Genomic DNA, 24,367 nt, shown 5'->3' with positions numbered 1-24,367 from the left:
CTCTCCTTCTCTAGGGAAACATTTTTGTTTTTGGGGGGCCATGCCACTCGGCTTGCGGGATCTTAGTTTCCTGACCAGGGATCAAACCCGGGCCCCCGCAGTGAAAGCACCAAGTCCTAACCACGGAAAACCCTAGGGAAAAAGTTTTTGATTGTTGCTTTAGTTTTGCTGTTGAGGGAATTAGTCTGGGGATGGTAATGCCTGTGAATCAGAATTCTAAAGCATTAATCCATTTCTTACCATTTAGGGTTCTCTTTCATTCAAACAAACTATGTAATGGACTTTTCATATAGGCATTTGATTAGATTCCAAAGGGTCAATTCAAGCTGTTGCAGGGCCTGGGACCCACATTTTATAGCAAGACTTGTTTCAGTTTTGAATGACTTGGTACTTGTGCTAAAACCATTCAAGACTGATCCCCAAAACACCCAAACTGGCAGTGTATTTGTTCCATTTTTTTTTCAGCATGCCTGATATTTTTTAGGGTTTGGAACTGGGGGATAGGACCAACCCAGAAAGGAATCCCAGCAGTGGGAGAAAGGCTGTCTGACTGTTAGCAGAGAGAGTATTTCAGCCTGAGTGATTAGCAGTATTTGGCCATGAGGAAGAGGCCTCTAAAAATAACTGGTGAGCAGAGTTTGCAGTCAGGTCCAATTTCAGTTCTAGAGGCCTTGCCCAAGGAGCTGTTGGCCAGTCCACAGCTCTAGTAACGAAGGGCCTGTGGTGTGCCTGATACCTGCTCATCGGGCTTTGGTTTTTTTCTTCCATATATATTATTAATGGATTGAAGAAATCAAAATGGCAGAAGGTAAAGGTATATTTTTATTGTTTGGGTTAAAAGTGACTTGGGATCTAGCCGACAGTTTTTAGCTTGGTTTTCAGTTGTGCAGTGTTCAAATATTTTTGGCTAAGCGCTTTGACTGCATCTTCTACGTTTTCTATTTTGAACTTCTGGAGACCTCGATATTTCAAAATAGTTTAATTTTTCATGGACTAATCTGTCTGTAATATGAATATTAAGTTTTAGTGTCTTAACTTAGAATATCTTTTATTATATCGTACTACCAGAGACCACATTTTACAAACTTCAGAAAAATAAACATGTGGTCTCTCTTGGTCTTAGACGTTAATTACAGTGAACTTAAAGAATTGTGTGCGTTCAGATGTCATGTAAAATTATAGGAAACTTAAGGGCTTTATAAGTCCCTTCTCGTATTAATGAGCACACTTAGTTGGCTCAAGCAGAGACTTACCATATGTGGAAATGGACCTAATTTTTGTGAAGCAGGCAATAAATGCAAAGAAAAGACACTGGGATTTTATTTTGTCTTTCAAATCAAATCATTAACCTTCAAGTGTTCTTTAATGATGTGTTGATTTACATTTTTGTATGTGTTTGTTTTTGCTTTTCTTTGTACGTTAAGATGGTCTTTTCATTTAATTGAAGGCAAGCTATATTGGCTCATTATATTGAAAATGTATTTAAGAAAAATAAAATAGACATATTAAAGACTGCTTCCAACTCTCAGCTGCCCGAGCAGCCGCTGGAAGGACTCTATTATTAGTATAGAGAGTATGAGTATCTCTGCTTCGAGCACTGTTTTAAATAAATGGTTAGAATGGCTTACTTGACTTTTCTGATAAAGTGGCTCGTGGAGCTGTGAAGAAGAATATGAGATATCTATCGGACTTTCAGTTGTTTTAGAAGGCATTTCTCCTCTTCTGCATGGATTCCTTAACGTACATCGTGAGGCAAAGTCAGCTGTTACTTCTGACCCACTTTTAACAGTTCATGGCTCCTAAAGGGTGACATTTTGTAATGTAGAAAAATAATCAGTTTGATGAATTGCTTTTATGGCTTTCTAAAGCTTTAAATGAGTAGAATTTGTGTATAAATATGAAATCACCAGCATAATGCTTACCAAATCTCATAAATGGTTCTTTGTAATTCACTTAGTTGTACTTCCAGTTAAGTAACTGACTAGTGCTCAGGTGCTGGGGGTGCATCTTCTATTTTCCCTTTTCTAACCAAATAAATAAAAGTTCCGATGGTCCCTAGCCCAGTCTTCATTTTGGGGAGACTCATTCCATTGATCACCATGGTAATTTTCTGTGTTTGGTAGTATGTGAGAGTGTTTTCTGATTTGATGGGTCAACGTGGAAAAAAAATGAATCACATAGTTCTTGCCATATTCTTAACCCTCATTTAAAAAAAATCTTTTTGATTAATCCCTGGGACTATAGGTTGACTATGGAGCCAGAAATGAAATGAAAATTCTTAGATTTATCCTGATTTTAGAAAAGAGGGACAACTACTAGATGTTCTTCCAGAATATGTTTGGAACACAGTACTGGTTTCAGGTGTGCTTGGGGAGTTTTAAACTCTCTGGAAGGGTTTATCTTACTTTGCTTTTTTCAGTTTAGTTGCACAGAAACTGATCTGCCCTTTGGGACTAGGTACACCATATTTACAAAGTGACATATCAAGAGTGTGCTATTTAGTGTCGATTAAAAAGTTTCCCCTAGGGCTTCCCTGGTGGCGCAGTGGTTGAGAGTCCGCCTGCCGATGCAGGGGACACGGGTTCGTGCCCCGGTCTGGGAAGATCCCATGTGCCGCGGAGCGGCTGGGCCCGTGAGCCGTGGCCGCTGAGCCTGCGCGTCCGGAGCCTGTGCTCCGCAACGGGAGAGGCCACAACAGTGAGAGGCCCGCGTACTGCAAAAAAAAAAAAAAAAAAAAAAAAAAAGGCTTTGGCTACATTTATGATCTCTTTAAGTTGTTGATATGCTCTGAACTTTGAAGGAGGTTATATTTAGGTCGTTTAGATAAAGAACTTGGAAGGAATACACATATCAATTTTTATTTTAAAAAAATCGCTAGCCCATTAGTAGTTTATTTTCTTTCGTTACTTAGAAGTTAGGGTCATACATATGTGGTATTGAGGCTAAGCATAGTCTTTTCCATTTTTAAAATCTTTATTTTGAGTAACATGATTTAAGAATTTAAGTGAAAACTATTGATAGTTTTGAAGTGATTTACCATTGGAAGTACTCTCAAATTCCTGGAGAAATATTTCAGTGAAAAGAGGTTCAATAAAGTGTTTTCTTCTTATGTAATGACGTTGTCCGTCTGTTTTATTTTTTTTAACAGAGACAAAGCATGGAGGACACAAGAATGGGAGGAAAGGAGGACTTTCTGGAAGTTCGTTTTTCACGTGGTTTATGGTCATTGCGTTGCTCGGAGTCTGGACATCGGTGGCCGTGGTCTGGTTTGATCTTGTTGATTACGAGGAAGTGCTAGGTAAGGATTTTCACATTGTTTCTTATTGGTGCCTGTCAATTCTGTAGCCTCTCAGTGGTTCTCAGTAGGGAAGGAACAAAAGGGGGTGTTATCAGGGTTACCTTGCTGTGGTACTTTCAACTTCTTTGAACATGATCTGTCATAGACAAAAATAAGCTTTATATTGTCTATATATCACTCCAGAAAGTTTTAACAGTACGTACTCTCGCGACACGCAGTACTCTATAATTTCTATTCTATTTTGTTGTACTATGAATTTTTAAAATACTGGTCAGGAGCCACTGAATTTATTTAAGGACCCATGAGTGGATCATAAACACAATTTGCAAGACCCCGCCTTAAAGAGAGCATTTCCAAGCACACGCCTCTGTGTCCTTGTTGGAGCTGTTGTGTGTGGATGTGAGTGTGTGTGTGCGTGCACGTGCGTGTGTACGTGTGGCCTGTAGGATGTTCTGAGGAAGTTGCTGTGTTATTTCTGATAGTTGTCTTCCTTTCCTCTCCATTTCCTTTTCTCTCCCCATAATCACTGCAGTTTTTCATGGCTTTTTACATTAATGATTCTTTATAATTTTTGGAGTCATACTTTTTTTTTTGTTTCACCTGACCAAGTCTCCTTTTGTAATTGAGATAAAATTCAATACTGTAAATATGTAAACATGTACAGTTCACTGTTTTTTAACATATAATTTTGTGCTGTCGTCATTATTAATTTCAGAATATTGCCATCCCCCCCTTCTTCTTGTCTCCTGGCAAGTACTAATACACTCGGTGTATTTGCCTATCCCGGACATTTCATATACATGGAATCATGCAATACGTGGCCCTTTGTGTCTGTTGTTTTGCGCTTAGTGTAATGTTTTCAAGGTTTGGTACTTACTCCATTTTATGGATGAATTATGTTCCATCGTATGGATTCACCACATTTTGCTCATCCATTCATCATTGATGGACATAGGGGTTATTTCCGCTTTTTGGCTGTTGTGAGTAAATGGCCTTCCTTTCTAATAATCCAGTGAAAGATGTGGAGCTTTTCACTGAAAACAATGCACACTTTTCTCTGTATGTACAGCGTCGCAGAGGAAATCCCCTCCCTTCCATAGACCGTTCTGCACTTTTGCTTTACTTATTAGATTATAGCCAGCCATCTTTCTGGGGGGAAAGGCAAAGAATAACAAAACACATGTAATCTGCCTTTGGTTAAAGCTTCTTATGTTTATTATTGTACTTCGAGGAAGGTGTCTCCGAGTAGATTGGTAAGAGTGATAGAGGAAGAATTTTAGTTTGGAGATGAACTTCTGAGTAGATCTGTGCTTTTGTTAACTTATGTTGATGATGTTGCGAAGCAAAGTCTATTAGACAAAAGAAGAGATTTAAAAGATGTGTACATTTAAGCTCAAGTAACAATTTTCGTGTTTTTGTATGCATGCAGCCAAAGCAAAGGACTTCCGTTATAACTTATCAGAGGTACTTCAAGGTAGGCTATTGGAGATGCATTTTAAGTCTACTTGTGTTAGTCTCTAAAACCTCATCCTTGGGCTACTATTTTAGTTCATCCTTGGGCTACTATTTTAGTTATCACCTGCATCAGAGAATGTACGTGGTAGGACCAATCTTCCCTCTTAAATTTGTGAGAAAGTATAGTATTTTCTATCTTTTTATTGTTATTTGAACTCTGTGCTATACGTAGCCTCAACTGCAGACCAACGCTTTTCACTTATATTTTCTTAGCTATAGAAATGATAACTTCCTTATCTCTACATTATTATTGTTGTTGTCATTTTCAACGTGTATGTGCTTTGTCAATCAGACTTCTACATAGCAGGTTAACAATATTTTCCTAAGTGGAACAAGGGCTCTGGGAGGGTCCAGGTTGGTCATAGCAACTCTGCTCCCAAAGCTCTTCCTGCTGTTGTGCAATGTTTTAACTTCCTTTTTTTTTTAACATCTTTATTGGAGTTAACTTAGTTTTTATTAAAAAATGGTGGCAGTAAGGAGGGAAAGTGGCAGGTGGTGGTGGTGGTGGGATGAACTGGGAGATTGGAATTGACATATAAACACTAACGTGTATAAAATAGATAACTAATAAGAACCTGCTGTATAAAAAAATAAATAAAATTCTAAAATTCAAAAAAAATAAGTAAAAATAAAAATAAAAGCATTGCTTAAACAAACAAACAAAAATGGTGGCAGTGCTGCCAACTGGTCTTTTAGTACAGATGCTGTATTTGTAAATGTGGTTTAAATATTGCTATTTAAAATATTTTTGTTTAAAATGTTAAATTAATAAGTCTCTTCACAGCCATTGTCCAATGATGAATTATCAACTGTGTTGATTTTAGGATGTTTTTAGGGAACTGAATGTATTTGACTTATATTTGAAATGCTGAACAGTGCTCTGAGATGATAAAGTTAAAATACACATTTACTATTCTTGAAGGAGGAAGTCTCTGCTAGTATTGTCTTCTCAGCTTGTCTGTTCTAAGCCTTATTTTTTTTCTTAGTAGTAGGTGGCCAGTGCTAATTACATTTTTAAGTAGGATAAGTGTAAGTTTTCCTTTGTAGTTTCAAAAAGCCAGTTTTACACACTTTATTTCCAGAAGTCTGTTTTTAAAGGTTGATTCATGATGCTTCTGTCATAAATCATTATTATGAAATGTAAAATTAATCATCCTCTTATTTTTAGTACTTATACTCGATGTTAATTATATGTGGTCTTTATTTGAGGCTCAGTGTGTGTTCTTTTGTTTTGAATATTAATGGTGTGAGGAACTTCTGTACTTTAGAAACATTAAATTTCATGTAACTTAGAAATGGATCTGTAGTATTCCTTATATATGTTGAAAATTTTACCTAAAATATTTTTAGCAGTAAAGTTAAAAAAAACTACCCTGGAATGATTAAATCTCAGGGTATTGTTAAGCCCTTAAAGAAAATATTATCTGAGTTATATTTCTTAGATTTGTTAGGTGAATATTTCCTCAATCTCTAAGTGAACTGCCTTCATTTTTAAGTGAGATTATCGTTAGCACGGCTTTTAAGGATGCAAGGAGCAAAGAGTTGCATTGATTGGTTGCATTAATGGCCGATATGCAGGACTGTAAGAAATAGTAACACCTTATTAAATTTGTTTTTCCTTTTGTTCCCATATCCGTCTTTCCTTCCCCTCTTGTAGGAAAACTGGGAATCTATGATGCTGATGGTGATGGAGATTTTGATGTAGATGATGCCAAAGTTTTATTAGGCAAGTACACATTTTTTTTTTTTTAATTAGTGGTGCTAAAATGTTGGAAGCAAAATAATATCGGGTTGGCCAAATGAACCTTTTGGCCAACCCAGTATTTTAGCTTTGGTAATGTTTGTGTCAGTCATTTCCATTTTATGAAAGATATTTTCCCACTTAAATCATTTATTTCATTCTTGTTGGGATGTTGAATGGCTTAATTATTTTTCTATAAACTCTCACATTTCAATTGACTGTTACAAATGGATAAGTATGTAGCTCCTGCACAGATATTATAAGTAATATAATTTCATATGTGTTTTTAGATTTAAAGCACTTTATATTCTGAACTTAACATTTGAACATGTAGATAATGTCCTAGTCTGTTTTCACATGTGGTAATGGCGACCATTCTTTAACATCATTTGACATAATTCAACATCCATTTGAAAATGTAAATTTCTGAAGGCTTACATAAATTCATTCTGAAATAAAATAGTGGTAGTAAACATCTTATAATGTCCTATGACTATTTGAAAGGTAACATTAAAATATAAACTAGTAGTCTTTGGCCAGGTTTCTTGATTAAGTCTTGGACCCTTCTCTTTTATAAACAGAATCACCCGTCTTTATCATTGAGATTTTTTTTATAATAAAGATGTGATATTCCTTCATTTAATTTTAAAATACTCTCATACTAGAAAGGATGGTGCTAATTTTAATATGCAAATTTTATATGATCTGGCCTGGTGAGATATTATTTCTGCTTGTTAAACAGCATCCTTTCCTTTGTTTTACTATGTAGCGTAATATGCATTAAAACATTTTATACTAAAGTCATTAGAAAAATAACAAATATGGCAAGGTTTACATACTAAGCTTAATAGAATAATGGCACAGATTCTCCCTAGACACACAATTTTGTGTATATTTTATGGATATGAAAAAATGGGAGATACATCTGTATTGAAATGTAATAAAACTTAATTTTGACATTGCTTTCTTGTTACTGCTCAGTGAGAACTATATTTGCTACTTAACAGTGAAAGCTTCCTATACCCATGAAATTTCTTTTCCTGTCTTAACCGTAATAGAATTTTTTATATAATTTTTTCATTATATACCTAAATTTGGGTTTCTATAAATATGGTAAATTCTCAGAAGACTATAATCCTAGGCATGCGTACGAAAGAAGATTATATAGACCTTATTTCAGAATGATGCTAATTTGCTTGCCTATAAATGGTTTATTACTTCATTTTGTTACTTTTCTTTAAATGACAGATTCTGAATAGAAAAGCTTTTTATTTAAAAAATAACTTCATGTGAGCCGTTTCCTCATTTTTAGAAATAATATTACTTATCTACTGTATTTTGTTGATTTTTTTAAGGGGGGAGGTGCTGAAAATCAGCTATCTGGTCTGTCAGGAAATGTCAACTATTGAAAATTAAAACATGTTACTTCTACAGCACACATTGATTTCTATTGCAAACTTACATTAATAACTTGATTTTTAGTATTTTAGATTTCAAACATTTATTCCCCTTAATATTTTTAAGCAACCGTTAAGAGTTTAATGAATTGTAATTTAGAACATTGCTATTTGTGGGTAGCCACGTATGTGGTATGGGCAAATGGTAACTTGTTCCTTTTGCAAGAATCATATACTTGGAGACAGAACTCAGTTGGTGAATCTGAGTGTTCATTTGGTAATTTGACCATTAAATGCCCAAAGGCTAAGATAAACTATTTTACCATGTGTATGTACAAATTCGCAGTTGGCTTGTGGTTTGGTAAAGATGAAAGAAACTAATGTAAGCTGTTTGTCCTCTGACCTTATTCTGTAGTGTTTGCATTCTCTGCATGAAATACAACCTTGATGGGAACTGAATTTTATGACTAAGGTTCTTTTCTACTTTGTGAGGTTATTGTAGCCTAGTTGTGCCTCTATTACTGGTGGATGGTTGCAAGAACCAGGTGAAATTCTGGCCTTGCTGGGCTCTGTATGTTCAGGGAGAGATTATGGGGGAGCAGATTCAGTGAGTACATACCCCAAAAGGAGCCAGATCTCTAGGGTACGTTCTCATCGGAGAAGCAGTTCAAGGGTAAGGGCCTTGGATTAAGGCAGAGGGAATCCCTGGGGAGGGATGAAAGTAGAAAGCTGGAGATTGGGTGAGAGCTTGGCAGGGCAGGTGTGGTAATAGCTATGCTGAACTTCCATAGGTTTGGATTTATCTCATTAGTATTTCTTTCTGGAGTCTTAAATTTGCATATATCTAAATTTGATCAATTTGAGGAAATGTACACATTCATGTTTACATTTCTTTTACATTTCAAAGTTTGCTTTTCTTATGAACTATAAAGAGAATGAAATATGTGAGTAAATCAAGATCAGTAGCCATCATTAATTTTATTATTTCTGGCCATGGCCCTTACAATATACTTTGAAAATATTCTAAGCCTGGTCTTGTTTACATTCCTTCCTACTTTTGTGGCCAAATTATCTAAAATAAAATGTCCTTGATTTTGGTTTGGATGATTGAAAGCTACATTGTCTCATAATGTATTCTTTGAAAACTTGTTTTCCAAATAAATCAATAGGAAAGAGGACTAAATTCTGAGTAACATTTTCTTAGAGTAACACCACCTGTGGATTACATAGTTATCCTTTTGCCCTGTGACTGGCATCTAGCTGGCATCAGGTATGGCCAGAGAACAAAAGGGAAGGCAATCCCTAGAGCCTTGACAAACATTTGTAGACTTGACAGATGCCTGAGTGAGCAGGAGGGAAGGGAGGGCTGGATCTTGCCCAAAGGCAGGCTCATGCTGCTCTCTGGTTCAGGCCTTCTCTTAGAGGTTAAGGAATTATAAATCCAGAACATATTTTCTTTTTCTCTTTGGACTAGTACTTTTGTCTTAAGAACCACAAAAATGTTGCATAGTTGGGTAATCAGTTTTGCTCAAATACTTTTGCATATTTGTTGCATACTTCATCCTGTCATGCTGAAGGGTGGTAAAGTTTTATATTTTATATTCAATACTTGGAAGTACTTGTATTAGAAAATGGAGAAAAAGAAAAATGTTTATTCTAAATATACAGCTGTAGAGTTTTTGGACAAGAAGAAGAAATGGTGTTATTCCCACAGGGGCTTGGGTGGGAATACAGATCTCTGTTCACAGCACTTGTCAACTGTTCAATTCAGTGAAGAAACATGCTGGGTTGGTCAAAAAATAATTTAAATACCTACTGAAGTTTGTGGGGTTTTTCCCCCCCAATGCATGAAGAATGGCACAATGTAGTTCTTCTATGGACTAATGTGGGGAAAATTCACTATAATCTTTAACATTAAACTAGTTGTCTTATTATTATCCCTTACCTGCCAATCTTGATTGCTGTGTGGACAAATTCTGTGTTGTCAAAGCCAGAAATACCAGATTAGGTGGTTATAATCCGAAAAGCTCTAAAATCATAGAAGTGCATATTTCTTACAGCCTGTCTTTTTTTTTTTTTTTCTCCTCAAAATTATGGAACTTACTGTATAGAACTTGACAGTTCTATTGGTGGACTTTGATACCTACTGGACCCAAGAGACCAGTCTTACCCAAAGCCAAGTTCCTCACAGGAAAAAAACAAATGATAAAAACGATATATACCCTGCTTTCTTTCCATATGGGGGTCTGGGATCTTTGCAGTAGAAGCTAGTTTCGTGAGCTGATAGGGAGAGAACTCTGGAATGTTCCTGTTGCAGGTGACTGGCCTTGATCACATCTCATATTGGTATGCTGAGTGAATTGTTATTAATAGCTGACTCTTATTATTGGTCAGAATGACAGGACCACAAGTCAGTAACCAGAGCATTATAAAGCTAACATTTTCTAGTTTTAAAATTTAAGTTGTTTATCTGGTATAATTTGAGCACGTTGGTGCCCATCTGTGGAGGCTGAACAGTTACCCTGCTAGTCATATTAATTCCAGAGTTTCCTAAACTAACTCCAGCTCCTAAAGGGAAAAGTTTGAGGAAATGAACATTTCTATCTTCAGTGAATATTTATTGATATATGTAAATGTTTGTATAATCAACTCTCGATAATATCTGGGTGCTACATGAGCAAGTGTGGGGCTTGTCGGAAGTGTCTTTTTATCCTCATACTACTTTTACTCACTTTTCCCGTTGAAGTTGGTCAATCTATTTTGGCTGATTCAATTTTGTGGTATTTTTGGCTCTCAATTCTCTGATGAGAGAAAGGCAAACCCGGTTAGGGGCTGGTAGGAAGGCTGAGGATTGGTCAAATTGCTTTTCCTTCAGTCCATATGATTGAGAGTTGATTGTAAGGTGTGCATCTTAACCGATTTCTTTATTTTCCAAACTTTTCTGTAAACTTCCTTGACCATGATGCACATCCTTTTTGAGATCACTCTTCCTCAACTTCTTTTTTCCACCTAACTGCTCTCCTTATTTTCTCTTTCTCTCTTCCTTTATTCTTATGTAGGCCTGACCAAAGATGGCAGTAATGAAAATATTGATTCTCTTGAGGAAGTCCTTAATATTTTAGCAGAGGAAAGTTCAGATTGGTTTTATGGTTTCCTCTCATTTCTCTATGATATAATGACTCCTTTTGAAATGCTAGAAGAAGAAGAAGAAGAAAGCGAGACCACAGATGGTGTTGATGGTACGTCACAGAATGAAGGGGTTCAGGGAAAGACTTGTGTCATCTTGGATTTACATAACCAGTAACTTTGATGCAGGGACTGAAGTCACTGGCTTGTGAACCCCCGAAGCAATCTCCTTTTTCTTTCTTTCCTTTGCACATCCAGGGCTTAACATGCAGTGGGGCAGCTGTGATCGGACAATACAAGGCAACTGTGTGATCTTTTCCCCAGTACAGCGCCTAGCTAGTCCCTTGCTTGGCTTTCCCACTTGAGGAAAGCGGTACCCCTCATTCTCCTACTGGTCCACAAAGTGCATTGAGAATGATGTTCTTGGTAGTATAATTGGTTTCTGTATCGTTTTGTTTCAACTCATGTACTCGCTGAAGTAAATTCAGAAACTTAATTGCCAGTTGTTTTGTGATTAACCCTTGCTGCTTGTCCTTCTAACACGCTATTCATTAAGATGATTATAGTGGAATTAATTATAAAAATATTTCTAGCATGATTCATAAATTCAGTGCTTCTCTGTTGATCTTTAACATGACTGATGTGTAAAATGATGGTTCTTTAAAAGGCTGATTTTTTTTTAATTGTAATTTGTTTAGGTTGATTTGTCAGACAGGTTAATACAAATTTCAGTGTAAAATTCTGTATTAATGGTGCTTTTAAAATAATTTGAAAATAACCTCATGTTTTTGCCTTAGGGTAGTTCAGTTACTGTATTCAGATAGAAGTGTGTCTGAATCTTTCTGTCTGTGAAAGCAAAATTTATTTTTAATTTCATTTCCAAATAGACATCCAGAGAAAGTAATTTGTATTTTTTTTAAAGGAGGCATATTACACAGGAAGGAACATGTGAATATGTTATCTTAAATAATGTTGTACATATTAAAATTATTCATCCTAAATAACGGTCTTTTTCCATTTTTTCCTGTGTTACCTTATTAATTGGCCATCAACTTTGGCTTAGGTATAATATGATTTTTATATTTGTAAATTAAATTTATTAAAGTGGTAATTCTTTTTAGGAGAATCAATTTTTGCTGTTAGAAAACCTTAAAAACACCTGTGAATCAATTCATTTAAAATGAGTTTGTTTCAGTGATAGCAAAAACAATTGTATTAGACATATGTAACATGCATTTCTTAAAATGATATTTCATTCATTTCCCACCTCAAACAAAGCTCTTATAGCTTAAGAGCGATAAGATCCAAGACCTTTGATTTCTTTTACCCTTTTTGGGAGTGGTGTTTCATGTTTTTACATCTCTTTGAGCCTCTGTGAAACTTAGCCTAGCTTTGGTTCTTTATAGAGCTTAAAATTGGAAAATATTTGCATTTTTAAACATTTTATTTAACTATGATAATTTCTACTTTTCAAATATTTATTCTTATTTTTCCCATTTAATCAAGTTGCTTTCAGAAAGTAGATTATTCACCCATTTTTTCAGAAGGGAATATGACCAATTTAGTTTCTTTTTTAGAGCTCGCTCTTGCTGTCAAAATGAGAGCCTGAAAGTAAAAGTCTCGAATCAGAACCCTGGAAGCACATCAACTTCCCTCTTGACTCAGCATTTACATGTGTCGGGAAAACTGTCCAATTTGCTAATCTTATTTTGAAAAAGCATTATTCAGTAGCTACTTTTGGAAATAGATACACGTGTTGTACATTGGACAGTGATCTCCTAATGCTTAAATAACTATTATAACCCTAGTTTGTCTTTTCCTGATTATTCAGGGACTATGTTTCATTCTGTTAATGTTTCTGACAATCAAAAGCTTCTGATTTTGGAATGTTAATATTTTGGAACAAATGAGTATGATTTAATAATGTTCTTTCTGAAAGCTTATGCAGTCTTTGCCTGTATTTATCATGTCTTCCACTTTGAATCTGAGTACTGTGACATATCAGAGTTCATTAGGTTTAAATTCAAAAGCAGTCTTAGGCCTCACTCAGAGAAATTCTCTTAGACAGATGTCTGAGATTTGTTTTTTAAGCCAGTCTTGTTTCTTCATGCTTCACTGTTACTAACCCTAGAAGATGTTTGATCAGTTCATGAGAAGTAAATAATTAAATTTGTGTGTTAAAAATGTTTGGAATCATTAATTTCTCATCAGGCTCTGCTTTTTTGTCATGCTACTAATGCACATTTTATGTACAGAAATTAATTATGCTGTATTCTTGTAAGTGAAAAATAAGGATGCGAGATTATAATTTGCCATTTCTTTGGTATCCCTTCTGATCAACCCTTTTGAAAAGCCTCTGCTGAAGGTAAAATCCAGGTAGCTGGTGAACCCCTGACTTCTGTGACTGCCTTCAACTTGTGCCTAAGGCTTGCTTTGGTGAGAAAATAAAGTTATTTGCAAAACTGGTATAGAGTACTTTGAAGCTGACCAAAGTTGCTTTGCTTACATTTTATTTATTATGTATGTTACAATTCTTAATCTTCTAAGGCTTTATTGTGTAATTTTCTGTTCGATCATAGAAATATTTTCCTAGCTTGTGTCTTTTAAGCTTAGGAACTTAGTTAAAAAGGCAAACATATAATCTGTATGTTTGAATGTTTATTTATGGTGAATTTTACATTGTACTGTATTTACTCTGCATTTCCAGAACCAAAGGCACTTTGAGGAATGTTCTCTGAGTTCCGATGGCCTTGTCTCCCCCGAGATGCCCTTCCTCAGACAAAACTGCTGTTTGTCCAATTGAAAAGGCGCCGGGTTCTCTGGCATTTGGTACCAAAACAAGGAAGTGGCACTCAGGGGACTTCTTTTCTGCACTTTAGTTTCTTTCAGCTCTTACTTCCCCTCGGATGTGAGGGATGAGGTGTAAGTCTGTTGGAGAGGTGTCTTCTGGGTGCTGATCTTATTAAATCCCTGAGGCCCAGCTGCCGGCTCACTGCGTCATGCAGATGCCTCGGGCATAATGCGCTGGGTGATATCCTGCTTTTTCACCTTGTACTTGATTCTTTATTCTAGAAATTACCTCCCTGGCTTATAGAGCTGTATCCAGACGCATAAGAAAAACTTTTTTCTGCTTGAATTCTGGCGTGTTTTCATTTACAGTTAGCTAGACAGGGCAAAATGTTTCCTCGTTTGGCCTGATGTTTATAACTTTGGAGTATTAGTCAAGGCAGATAGAAGCATAGACAGTTATGAATTTGAACACCTGGCAATTATACCTTTGGGGGCTTGATACTCAGCAACCCTTTCGAAATCAGATTCTGGTCTCTAAAACAAGTAGAACGTTCTCTGTGTTTTGAGCTGTGGAAATTTCTTTGATCACCGTGCATATGGAGCACTTTGATAAAATCCAGGGATGCAGACTTTATTATCACAAGTCGATGGATGGAACCCTGTGCTGAATTCTCTGCCGGTTATTTGTTGCGATAACTCTGTAATACACAGGAGTAGATATTAACTAAATTGTGAACTGTCTGAAGTTGGGAGTCAGGTTAGGCTGCATTTGAATCCCTCTTCAAAGCTGAGCCCCACATAGGGTATTTATTAAATATTTGCTGCGGTTAGCCCTGGTGAGTGAGAAGGTCAGGAGTTACCTATCGCATAATAAAATGCTGATTTTTTTTAAACAGCTTAAATAAGTGAAAACAATTATTGGATGTATTTTGTTTTCCAAGAAAAATGACACTTTGAAGTTCAGACAATAAACTGACCTATGCTAGCTGAGGTCTTCACGTGATCTTTCTGCTATCTCATTCGTATTTGTGTCTGGATTTTATCTTTATTCAAGCTCTCAGTCTCTGGATGTAATCCCTTCTTAAACTTTTTAGTCTTTCAGTCCTCTGATGTTCTGATCTTCCCTCATCCCAGAGGGTTGGAAGGTTTGTAGCTTCCTTTTTTCAAAAAATTGTTACGCCATCTATTTAAAAATAAAAAGGAAAATGGTGTAGTGTCTTGACTTGCGTTTTGCCAAGACTAGACTTACGTTCTAGAGCAAGTCTGCCTAGCTTACAGAATCCTCTCTTAGGCGTTCAGGGCCTCGTCTGTAGTCAATGTTGAAATAAATTATGATGCTTCTTACGGGCAGGAGGCAGCTTCGAAACTGAGGCTCAGAGTGACTCATTGGTCTCACCAGGGATGGTGGGAGCGACTGGGATGACCTAAGTATGATATGATACTCAGCCGACCAATTCTGTGACCAACTTCCTGAAAGCCTGCAGCAGCTATAGTACTTGGGTTTCTGTAATGGAGCCAGTCTTCTAAAATTGTGGTGAAACTGCAGGTCCAACGGTGATTCAGCGTTTTAATTACACACGGAACATTTCACTTTGAAAATGTGTGTGGGATAGTGGCCCTGGGGCAGTTGCCACAATAATGTTAATTACCTTTAGACAACTCCCTCAGGCTCTAAGGGCAGTACATAAGACCTGCTTTTTCCAAATTTCTGTATAAGGATTACCAAATAGTCAACTTAGCTATTAACAGTAATCACCTTAAAACCATCAGAATAAACATACAGGGCAAAAAAGAAGTAAACAACATGGTGATAACTTTTTTTTTTTTTTTTTTTTGCCATTCTCTTTGACCGTAGCCACATCCTAATGGCTTGGGTTCCATTATCATTTCTCTACTCTGCACAGCATTTCTTTACTCTGAGAAGTTTTTTGAATCATTGTTTCCTCTCTCATTGGTCATTTTTTTAGCAGCTGACCTTTGCCCTGTGTCTGCACCTCCTGCTTCTGGCCTCCTCCTTTCTCTCCCGCTGACTCAGTTTCTCTACCCTTAGACATGCCTTTGTTTCCTAGCCCTCAAAACATATGAATGCAGATCAAATTCTTCAAACTCTTATTCCTTTTCTGCCCATTGAGAATCTTGGGAAACCCCGTAGATGATCAGTTTTCTTCTAAGGAGGGAAGAGAGGCCGTGATGAGCAACCCTGGGGTTTTGCTCACCCTTCTTTCTACCTGTTTTCTCAGTGTAACGTGACCGCCCCTTATACTCCTTGTAAAACTGTATATGGGACATTTACTAACAAACAGAATTCAGTAGTGTCCTCATCCTAACGCTTTGTTCATTCCTTCCTTTCTACAACTGCTACTTTGACTTTTAGAATCCTGCATTTTCTATTCATTCATTCATTCATTCCCTGCATTTTCTTGACTCTCCCCCCTTTTTTTGTTACTTACAGGCTCCTGTATTACCTTCTGTTTTCCAAGTGCTGTGCTTTCATGTTTATACTCTTTCCTTCAGAGACTGAATATGATGATTGTTGTTTAAATTATTAGTTCAGTCTTTGTCATGTCAAAAATATTGAAAAATGATTCAATATATTCTTTAAGTTCAGAAAAGACAGCTTAGGTTGATACTTTGGAATTATATATAGTACAGTGGCATATTGTTAAATTTGTATCACTTTAGGGATTTATACCCAAACTGGAAAAGTTTTAAATCAAGTACTTATTATATTTTCATGTTTCTAATCAACTAATCTGATGTTGATCTAATATGTTGGCTTATTTATGTTAACGCTAACCTTTTCATCAATATAGCTCTTTTGACTATATCATAATAGTGGAGGGGTAGGGGGATAGTCTGATTCCCACCATTCTGCTTTTTAAGGGAAAATCCAGGCCTCGCCAGTCAAGAACATGCAGGAATCAGGAGGGGACATTAGCATCATTAAAAGTGTATTCTAATGCGTTATGCTACTTTCTTTTGCACATTGGATAATACCCATGTATTTAAAAGTTGTCATTACAAGAATAAGTTTGACATTTTACCTAAATAAACTTTCTTGGGGAGTGGTCCAAGATAGCATTCGGTATTACACGGTGGTATGCTGTTTTTGCTAGAGTTTAAGAAAGAATTGGGCTTTGTCTGTGAAAAATAGTTGTTAGACACACACACTGGTTTTGGTTATGTATGCATATCAAGTAACTGGATAGATACAGATAGCCACATAGAACAGTTAATTCACATTTCTGTTTTTAATGTAGTCATTGGTAAGATATACTAATACTTTTTTTCCAGAATTACAATGATGATATCTCCACCAAAATAAATTGCCGTTCTCAAATGAACTGTCTCATTTGATGGAAACAAATTGCCATGAACAGAGAGAGAGGGAAAGAGGTTTAGGAGTGGAGGGTGATTCAAACAACAGAATAGGAGTAAAAAAATCTCAGACTGCAAGTGGGAGTGTGATTATGGTTTTGAGAAACATACAGAGGGGGTTCCACAGTTTCCAGCAGGAATATGTGAAATATGAAAGGGCTTAGGGGCTTTCTTGGGACACTTCAGACCTTAGTTGTAGGGTGACAGGTTGTGCATGGCGCTGCCTCCACAGGGGATGAGCAGAAATCACCCTACCTCCTACCCTGGTGTCCCCAGGAGATGGATTGGCAACCTGGAACGCCACTTTGGAAAGTTTGCTGATACGCGAGTGTAAAATAACATTTATGTGACCAGGAGATAGAATTGGGAACATCAGTTGGTTGGGATGCTAAGTACAGGCTGGTTGGAAAAAGTGTACGGCGAGGTATATGGTACTGATATTTGTTAGAAGGTTAAACATAAACACATTATCAGAACTTTGATTTGCCTAGAGAAGAAATAGAAAGCCTTTGCAGAGTTTTTAGATGAAGAGTAAAAAAGTTAGTATATACCTCCATAATAGTATAATTCTTATTTATGTAATTTTTTTATAAAGAAAGTTTGAAACTATGGGAGAAAAGCCATGATTATTCAGACAGTAAAGAGTAAAATTCTATCAAAATATGCTGTCCTTCTTTTGAGTGGCAGTGATAATTGAGTAGGGAAATAAGGTCCCCAGGTCCTTTCACCCCTGGTGCTTGTAATTGATCATCTGTGTCCAAGTAGAAGTCCACTGACATCCAGGTACCACTGAGAGGGAAATGCCATTTCCTGTGGTAATTAGACATCTCTAAAGCCAACAATGCTTTCAGACCTAAGGCAGGTCGTGAAGTTGATTAAATCAGTGATGATTTTAAAATGCATTTTTCGGTTATAGGTAGTGAAAGTAAGGTTCTAAAATGACATATGAATGATAGATATTTGTATGTTGCAGGAGTGTATTTTTTAATGGTGAATTTAAGTAAATTTGTTTAATAGTCAATTTATAAACTATAAAATAGTTTAAATTGTCAATTTAAATATTTAAATATTTAAACTATTTTATAGATACTTATTTTTTAATTACCTTAATATTTTCTGTTTGTAACATATTTTCATCTTGTAAACACCAACAGAAGGACCCGGTGGGGTAGCCAAGAGAAAAACCAAGGCTAAAGGTATTTTCTATTTTTCACATTAGCCTTGAGTGAATCAAGTTTAATGCTTGAAAATGCATGACAGTTTATAGATAATGTTTTGTAGATGCAGCTACTAATGCTAAACATTATTGCTTTTTGGTTTTGGGTGCACCTTCGGTTGTAAGTAGTTTTATCAAGGTTTCATTAAAGAGTTTTCTGCCTCGGGCCTATAATTTTAAGTAATTTCCTTTTTCAGATTATCAAAACCTCGGAACAGTCTTTAAACCACACACTAAATTTACAGTATACACATCCTATCTACCTTCTAAAGCCTTTCTTTAGTCTAAATTTTTTAGTTACTGTCGGAAATAAAGATGAGTTCATCAATGATTGATTTCCTTTTTCCAAAAGCTCTGATGATGCTGTCTTAGAGCACAATAAAAGCTAGTGGGACCAAACTTGTAGTTTTCAGTAAAATGAAAACTTAGATTTCATTATGCCGGTATAGAATTTGCTGTGTTTGATATTTTGATTCATTAAAAATTATTACACCTGTCAACCATTCTGTATAGGCTAACAGCTTATTATTGCAGCCTTATTTTATATTCCTTTGGTTTTTCTTGTTCACTTGTAAAGATTTCTGTCCTTTAGGGAGAGGGGCATGGGGAAAGTGCATGCTTTTCTTTATAAACCTGTAATACTCTTTTGTGTTCAAGTGCTTGGCACATGGTATGTAGTTTGATTTTGGTGAAACATTAACAGGTGAGACTTTTGCTATGTGATTTACAGGGTTTTGTGATTTCTATTTTAACTTTAAGGTTAGGAAGTTTTAATGTTTTAACTTTGATATCCCGCCTGAATAATTCCCAGGAAGAAAAACAGAATTTTTACCATTTTATTCATATGTAAGTAATTATGAAATAAATGGCCAATAAAGTATAATTTGACTCCTTGATCTAGAGAGGCAAATTCAACATTAAAGATTTAATATTTTAAAAACTGTGTGCAGAGTAAGACGTGTCAGCATTGCACCAGCATTCCGCTCTTGCAGTGTTGCGTATCTATGTTACTCTGAACGGTGTTGAAGAAGAATGAGGACTTTGAGGATGGTTGATGATTTATGAATTCTATTCTGTATTTTTACAAGGTTTTAATAAAATTGTCAGGAAGAATCGAATAACATTTTGTACTCTGTGAGTTTTACATGATTCTGATGGGCAGAAACATCTTCCACGTTTTATTATATTAAAGAAATCTTTCTCTTTTTTGTTTCTGCTTAAATGCTACGTTATACAGTAAACACCTTGCTTCTCTTATGATTTCTTAATGGGGAATCAAGAAGGTGAAATTCAAAGCTTTTGCTAGCAGCACTGTTCAACTTTATTTAAAGCAAGTTGAAAGCAGCACCTCACGTGAGATTTGGAATCACCTGTATATTCCATTTAATTGTTCTCTCTTCTGTGAGCATGGACAGCATAGATGTTGGCTTGGAGTGGCTCTACGTAAAATAATGGGAAATATACTTAAAGGAATACTGATTTCATAATGTTGAACAGAAGCAGAAAAGAAGTTCTCCTTGTCATCTTAGACACTGTAGATAACAAACTTAAAATTTTGTACTCATATGGAAATGATATTTTTCTAAACTAAGAAAATTAAATGGTATTTAACTTTCCATTTGTGCATTATATTTGTTTCCAAGGAATGCAAGCACAGATACTTTAAGGACATACTTTTTTTGTTAGAGCTAAAGACTTTTAAATTATCTTTGTACAAATACTTGCAAGCTATGGAAAATTTATTCCTGCGTTGTCAGTGTTCCTTTAATTATGTTGTCATAGCTGTGATATGTGAGTTGTTAACACTCTGTGTAAAGTGCTGCCTTTATGGCTGGACTCCTTTTATTAATATTGCATGTTAACCTGGTTTTGAGGCAAATCATACTATATTGCCAGCTGGAAAAATGATGGCAAGTTTCTAGCATTTCTTTTATAGCTGATACTTTATAGAGGTTTGCATCTGTTTTTAGCCAATTTAAAACTAGTGGATGAAAGTCACTTTTTGAATGATCATTTCATGTGTGTGGGGAGATAGAAAAAAAGACAGTACTTTTGCACTAAGCTGCTGTCTATGAATTAAGAGATGACTTTCAATAAACATTTTTCCCTTTAATTGGAAAACCGGAAAGTTAAAGAACTCACTAAAGAAGAGCTCAAGAAGGAAAAAGAGAAGCTTGAGTCAAGGAAGGAAAGTAAACATGAAGAGAGAAAAAGGAGCAAGAAACAAAAAGAGGATGACCGGAAGGAGAAGAAAATTGCGGATTCAGTTGTTTCCAGGAAAGAGTCTCCTAGGGTTAAAAAGGACAAAGAAAAAGAGAAGGCGGGACTAGGTAAAGGTACTAAAACCAAGGAAAATAGGAAAAAATCAACAAATATCAAGGATATTTCTGCTAAAGTGGCACCCAAAGACAAAGATGATAGAAAGGAAGGGAGAAGTTCTGCCAAACAGGCACACTTAGCAAAGGGAAGCAACCAGAAGAGAAAGAACTAAAGCTGCAGCAGCACCCCAGGAAATGGTGATATTCTTCATCGTGATTTGCTGCCGAAGGGCATGGAAAACTTGGTATTGCTCTGGTTGGGGAAGTTGTGTCATTTAGCCATTGACTATATTTATTGGTGCTCAGCCAAGTAAATTCTTTGAAATTGAGGTACCTGTCTCATGCTTCGAAATTTAAAAGATGAAGCTTTAAAAAAATATGTAATAAAAATATGATGTAATAACGTCTATTTTTATTAACTTATTGATCGTGTACCAGGTAAACGTATATGTATAATATGAATTGTAATGATTTATTACTACAGAATATTTTCACTGGAGTTCAGCAAGAATATTAACATTTTAAATAGTGTTTATATGCAGAGTGATTTGTAAGTTTCAGGAATGATAAATACTCAGGTAGGTAGGAGGTTGTCTTCTTCTCTGTTAGCTGTTGCTTTTCTTCCCTCCTTCGCCTTCCTGCTTTCCTGCTTCCCATTGTGCTTCAACTACCCTTTTCCTTCTCCGCTTCCTTTCTCCACTTCCTTTCTCCATCCCCCAGCTCTTCCCAGGGCATCTCCTCGGGCTCTTGTGAAGTTGCTGGCGTGTCTCCCTCCCCAGGCCCAGCCAGCACCATCCCCCTCCCCCCGCCCCCCTCTCTGGGGGCTGCTCCTTCCTCAGGCTCTTCCCCGTTCAACTCCTTTGCATCTCTCCTCCCGGGTCCGTTTCCATCTCCTTTACCTCCTTTTTCAACCCCCTGTGCTGCCTTACCCCTCACCCCTCCTCACCCTGCCTCTCCCGTTCCAACCATCCCTCCCCGACCTTCTCCTGTTGCCCAGTCAATACTTCGTGTTCACGGCATTCTGAGAATTCTGGAAACAGTCCTGGATAAAAGAGAGAATTTTATGTAGAAGAACAATTTTAGAATGCTTATTTATGACATCTTTACAGACCCAGACTAGTTATAGAAAGGCTTTAATTATTTCAAATTAGGATATACTTTCATTTTATATCACACAATTTTTCAGTTATATTGGTGGAATGGCATATATTTTTCATATTTGATTGTATCATACTTGTTTACCGTTTCTGAGGAGCTGCAAATTTGAGATCAAAATTGAGTTCAGAAAACATTTAATAAAATGAAATTTCTATAAGGAATATATTTCTACAAATGGTTTGTGCTGTTCTACATGAAGTCTTAATTCTGTAACCGTGACTGCTGGTGAAATTCAGTTACTGAATTTGAGAAGAATAACCTGATTTGTTGTAACTGAATCATAAGTGCTGCCACAAAATTTTTATTTTATTTTTAAAATAGTTCTTCACCTTTTTCTTTGAAGAGCCTTTAAAAACAGAGATTTTCGCCCAATTAAAGGTATTTCAAATCAGAAATGAGTAAGCGTTAAGTGCAAAATTTTCTAAAAGTATTGTGTTTTTTGTTTTTTTAATATGCTGGCACCTTTTACTGCTTAAAATCAAACACCTGTACATTTAGTTGACAAAAATTCCAACAGACATGATAAAATTATCCAGCAAGGGGGCAGGCCTAGAGAATATCTAGTCTAATATCTCTAATCCAATCCTATCATTCTGTTGTTTAAAAACTGAGTCCCAAAGAAATTGTCACATGGGTTAACTTGGGGCTTCATATGTTGATCAGTCCGGATTTTATTACTTTTATAGTTTGATTATAGGAGCACAGTAAACCACAGTGAATCTTATGGCTCATTTGGAGGCAAATACAGGGGCACTGGCTTGAGGGGAATAGATCCCAAGTACAGACCTGTAATCAGCTGTTTCTTCCTAGCTCTCTTCTCCAATCTTGACTCTGCTGATTTCTACTTGACTTTATTCTATATGGAGGTGCTACCATTTGATGAGGAGGGTGGCCCTCGGGGGCCCCAGACACATTTTTCTAGTTTAGCCATCCTTGTACAAAGATGCAGTTTTCTGGGCTGGCCCTGGGAGAAAAGTCCTGGGAGATTCTGGCTGTCCTGGTTAGGCCTGGAAGCATCTGTGACCATTCCTGTAGTCGGGGACAGGCTGGCTCCTGTGCACAAAGCTTTGGGTGTGGGTTGAGGGGTTCCTTCTCAAACCACATGAAATGCTTCCTGCAGGAAAGAGTTTCTGGGAGAAGAGGGAGACTCTGAGACCTGGACAGAAGGAGAAGCAAAACTATATCCACCGACCACATAAAATTGCAATGTTTAAAAAATATATCCTGATGTTCGGTCTTGCTCAGATAAATAGATTGAGTTTTCAAATTTAGGTATCAACTTTTAAGTGTTAATTTCGGTACCGATGACTTTTTTTTTTTCCTCCCTTGTAGAGAGGGGCAGCAAATTATAATGACCTTTACTGCGGGCATTCTAGTAATTTTTACCTTGGTTTTTGAAGCACAGTCAATGGCTGTGGGGCATAAAGTACGTAAATGCTGAATTCTAAGGAATTAGTGAAAAAAATTTAGACTAACCCTAATCAGCGTAAGCATATAAACATTATCTGTTGCTATTTAAGAAAGCACCTGGAAATATTTTAGTTCTATCATTGAGTTTCCCTTTGAATAGCAACTCAAGAATTGAATTGAAACTCCTGTCCTAAACTATTAAAAGTGTTTCAAGAGCTCTTGAGAACTGGGAATTGGCTTACTTTCTTTTTTTTCTTTCCTTCCATTTTCTTCAGTAAATAAAGGTTTCAACTGAATTTTATTGAAGTTGACGTGACACTTTACTCAGATGCATTGACCCTTACTGTTCACCTAAAAAACTTAGTGGAAATATGCTTTTTGGTCATGATTAGTGGGTTAAAATTATGCTTGCTTTCTCAGTTTTACTTACTTTTTTATTCGGTATGTAGTTATTTCTATATTCTGCTGCTTCATATTGTTATGTAAGGATAATTAAAACCAGAAAGGTCACCTTTTTGAAATGTCAACTAAAAACAGGGACAAAAATTATATAACTTGAAGTAGTTGGGAGTCAGAAAAAGTCCTGAAAAGTGAAAATTAAATACTGAGTATAAATGTATTTTGTTATATCACTAACATTACTTAAGCTACACTAAGAGATGATGCATAGAATTCTAAAAAGTGACATTCTTGGCATAATTTTCCTTTGTATGGTAACATGTCCCATGTGAGTAGCAGCCATCGTAAAGACGGTCAGTTTTACAAAAATATTTGAGAGCTTATCAGTTTTTCCAGGAATCTATTGTCCTGTAGTGTTCAGAATACTTTCTTTGGAAGAACTTTATATTCATTGATATTTTCCCTTCAGTTGTGATTTGTAATTTCTGTGTTTCACTGGTTAATGGCTTTGTGTGTGAATTTCAGTTATTTCTAACATTGCTTGTAATCAACTATTTGCAATCTTATTTTTTTCAAGATTTTCAGTTTTACTTTATGGATGATTTGCATTGTGTATAGGCG

General features: G+C 36.2%; 1 protein-coding gene across 5 annotated transcripts in view; it reads left to right on the top strand.

Annotated features, from left to right (window-relative positions):
- ASPH (aspartate beta-hydroxylase) overlaps positions 1 to 24,367 on the top strand; it is a 228,333-nt gene that overhangs the window by 27,945 nt on the left and 176,021 nt on the right. For 3 of the 5 annotated variants that reach the window (XM_081214293.1, XM_081214294.1, XM_081214291.1), the window contains exons 2-4: positions 3,149 to 3,298; positions 4,728 to 4,772; positions 6,471 to 6,539. In XM_081214293.1, the coding sequence (XP_081070419.1) occupies positions 3,149 to 3,298; positions 4,728 to 4,772; positions 6,471 to 6,539 (264 nt within the window). Of the gene's footprint in view, positions 1 to 3,148; positions 3,299 to 4,727; positions 4,773 to 6,470; positions 6,540 to 18,399; positions 18,442 to 20,590; positions 21,050 to 24,367 lie in introns of those variants that run through there. The other 2 variants (XM_081214295.1, XM_081214292.1) reach the window with 2 other exon arrangements.

The sequence above is a fragment of the Mesoplodon bidens genome (genome assembly GCF_964165515.1).
Source record: "Mesoplodon bidens genome assembly, chromosome: 16".
In the NCBI taxonomy this organism is placed as follows: Eukaryota; Metazoa; Chordata; class Mammalia; order Artiodactyla; family Ziphiidae; genus Mesoplodon; species Mesoplodon bidens.
Note: the sequence above shows the minus strand (reverse complement) of the source record. Positions and strands in the feature narration are given on the sequence as shown.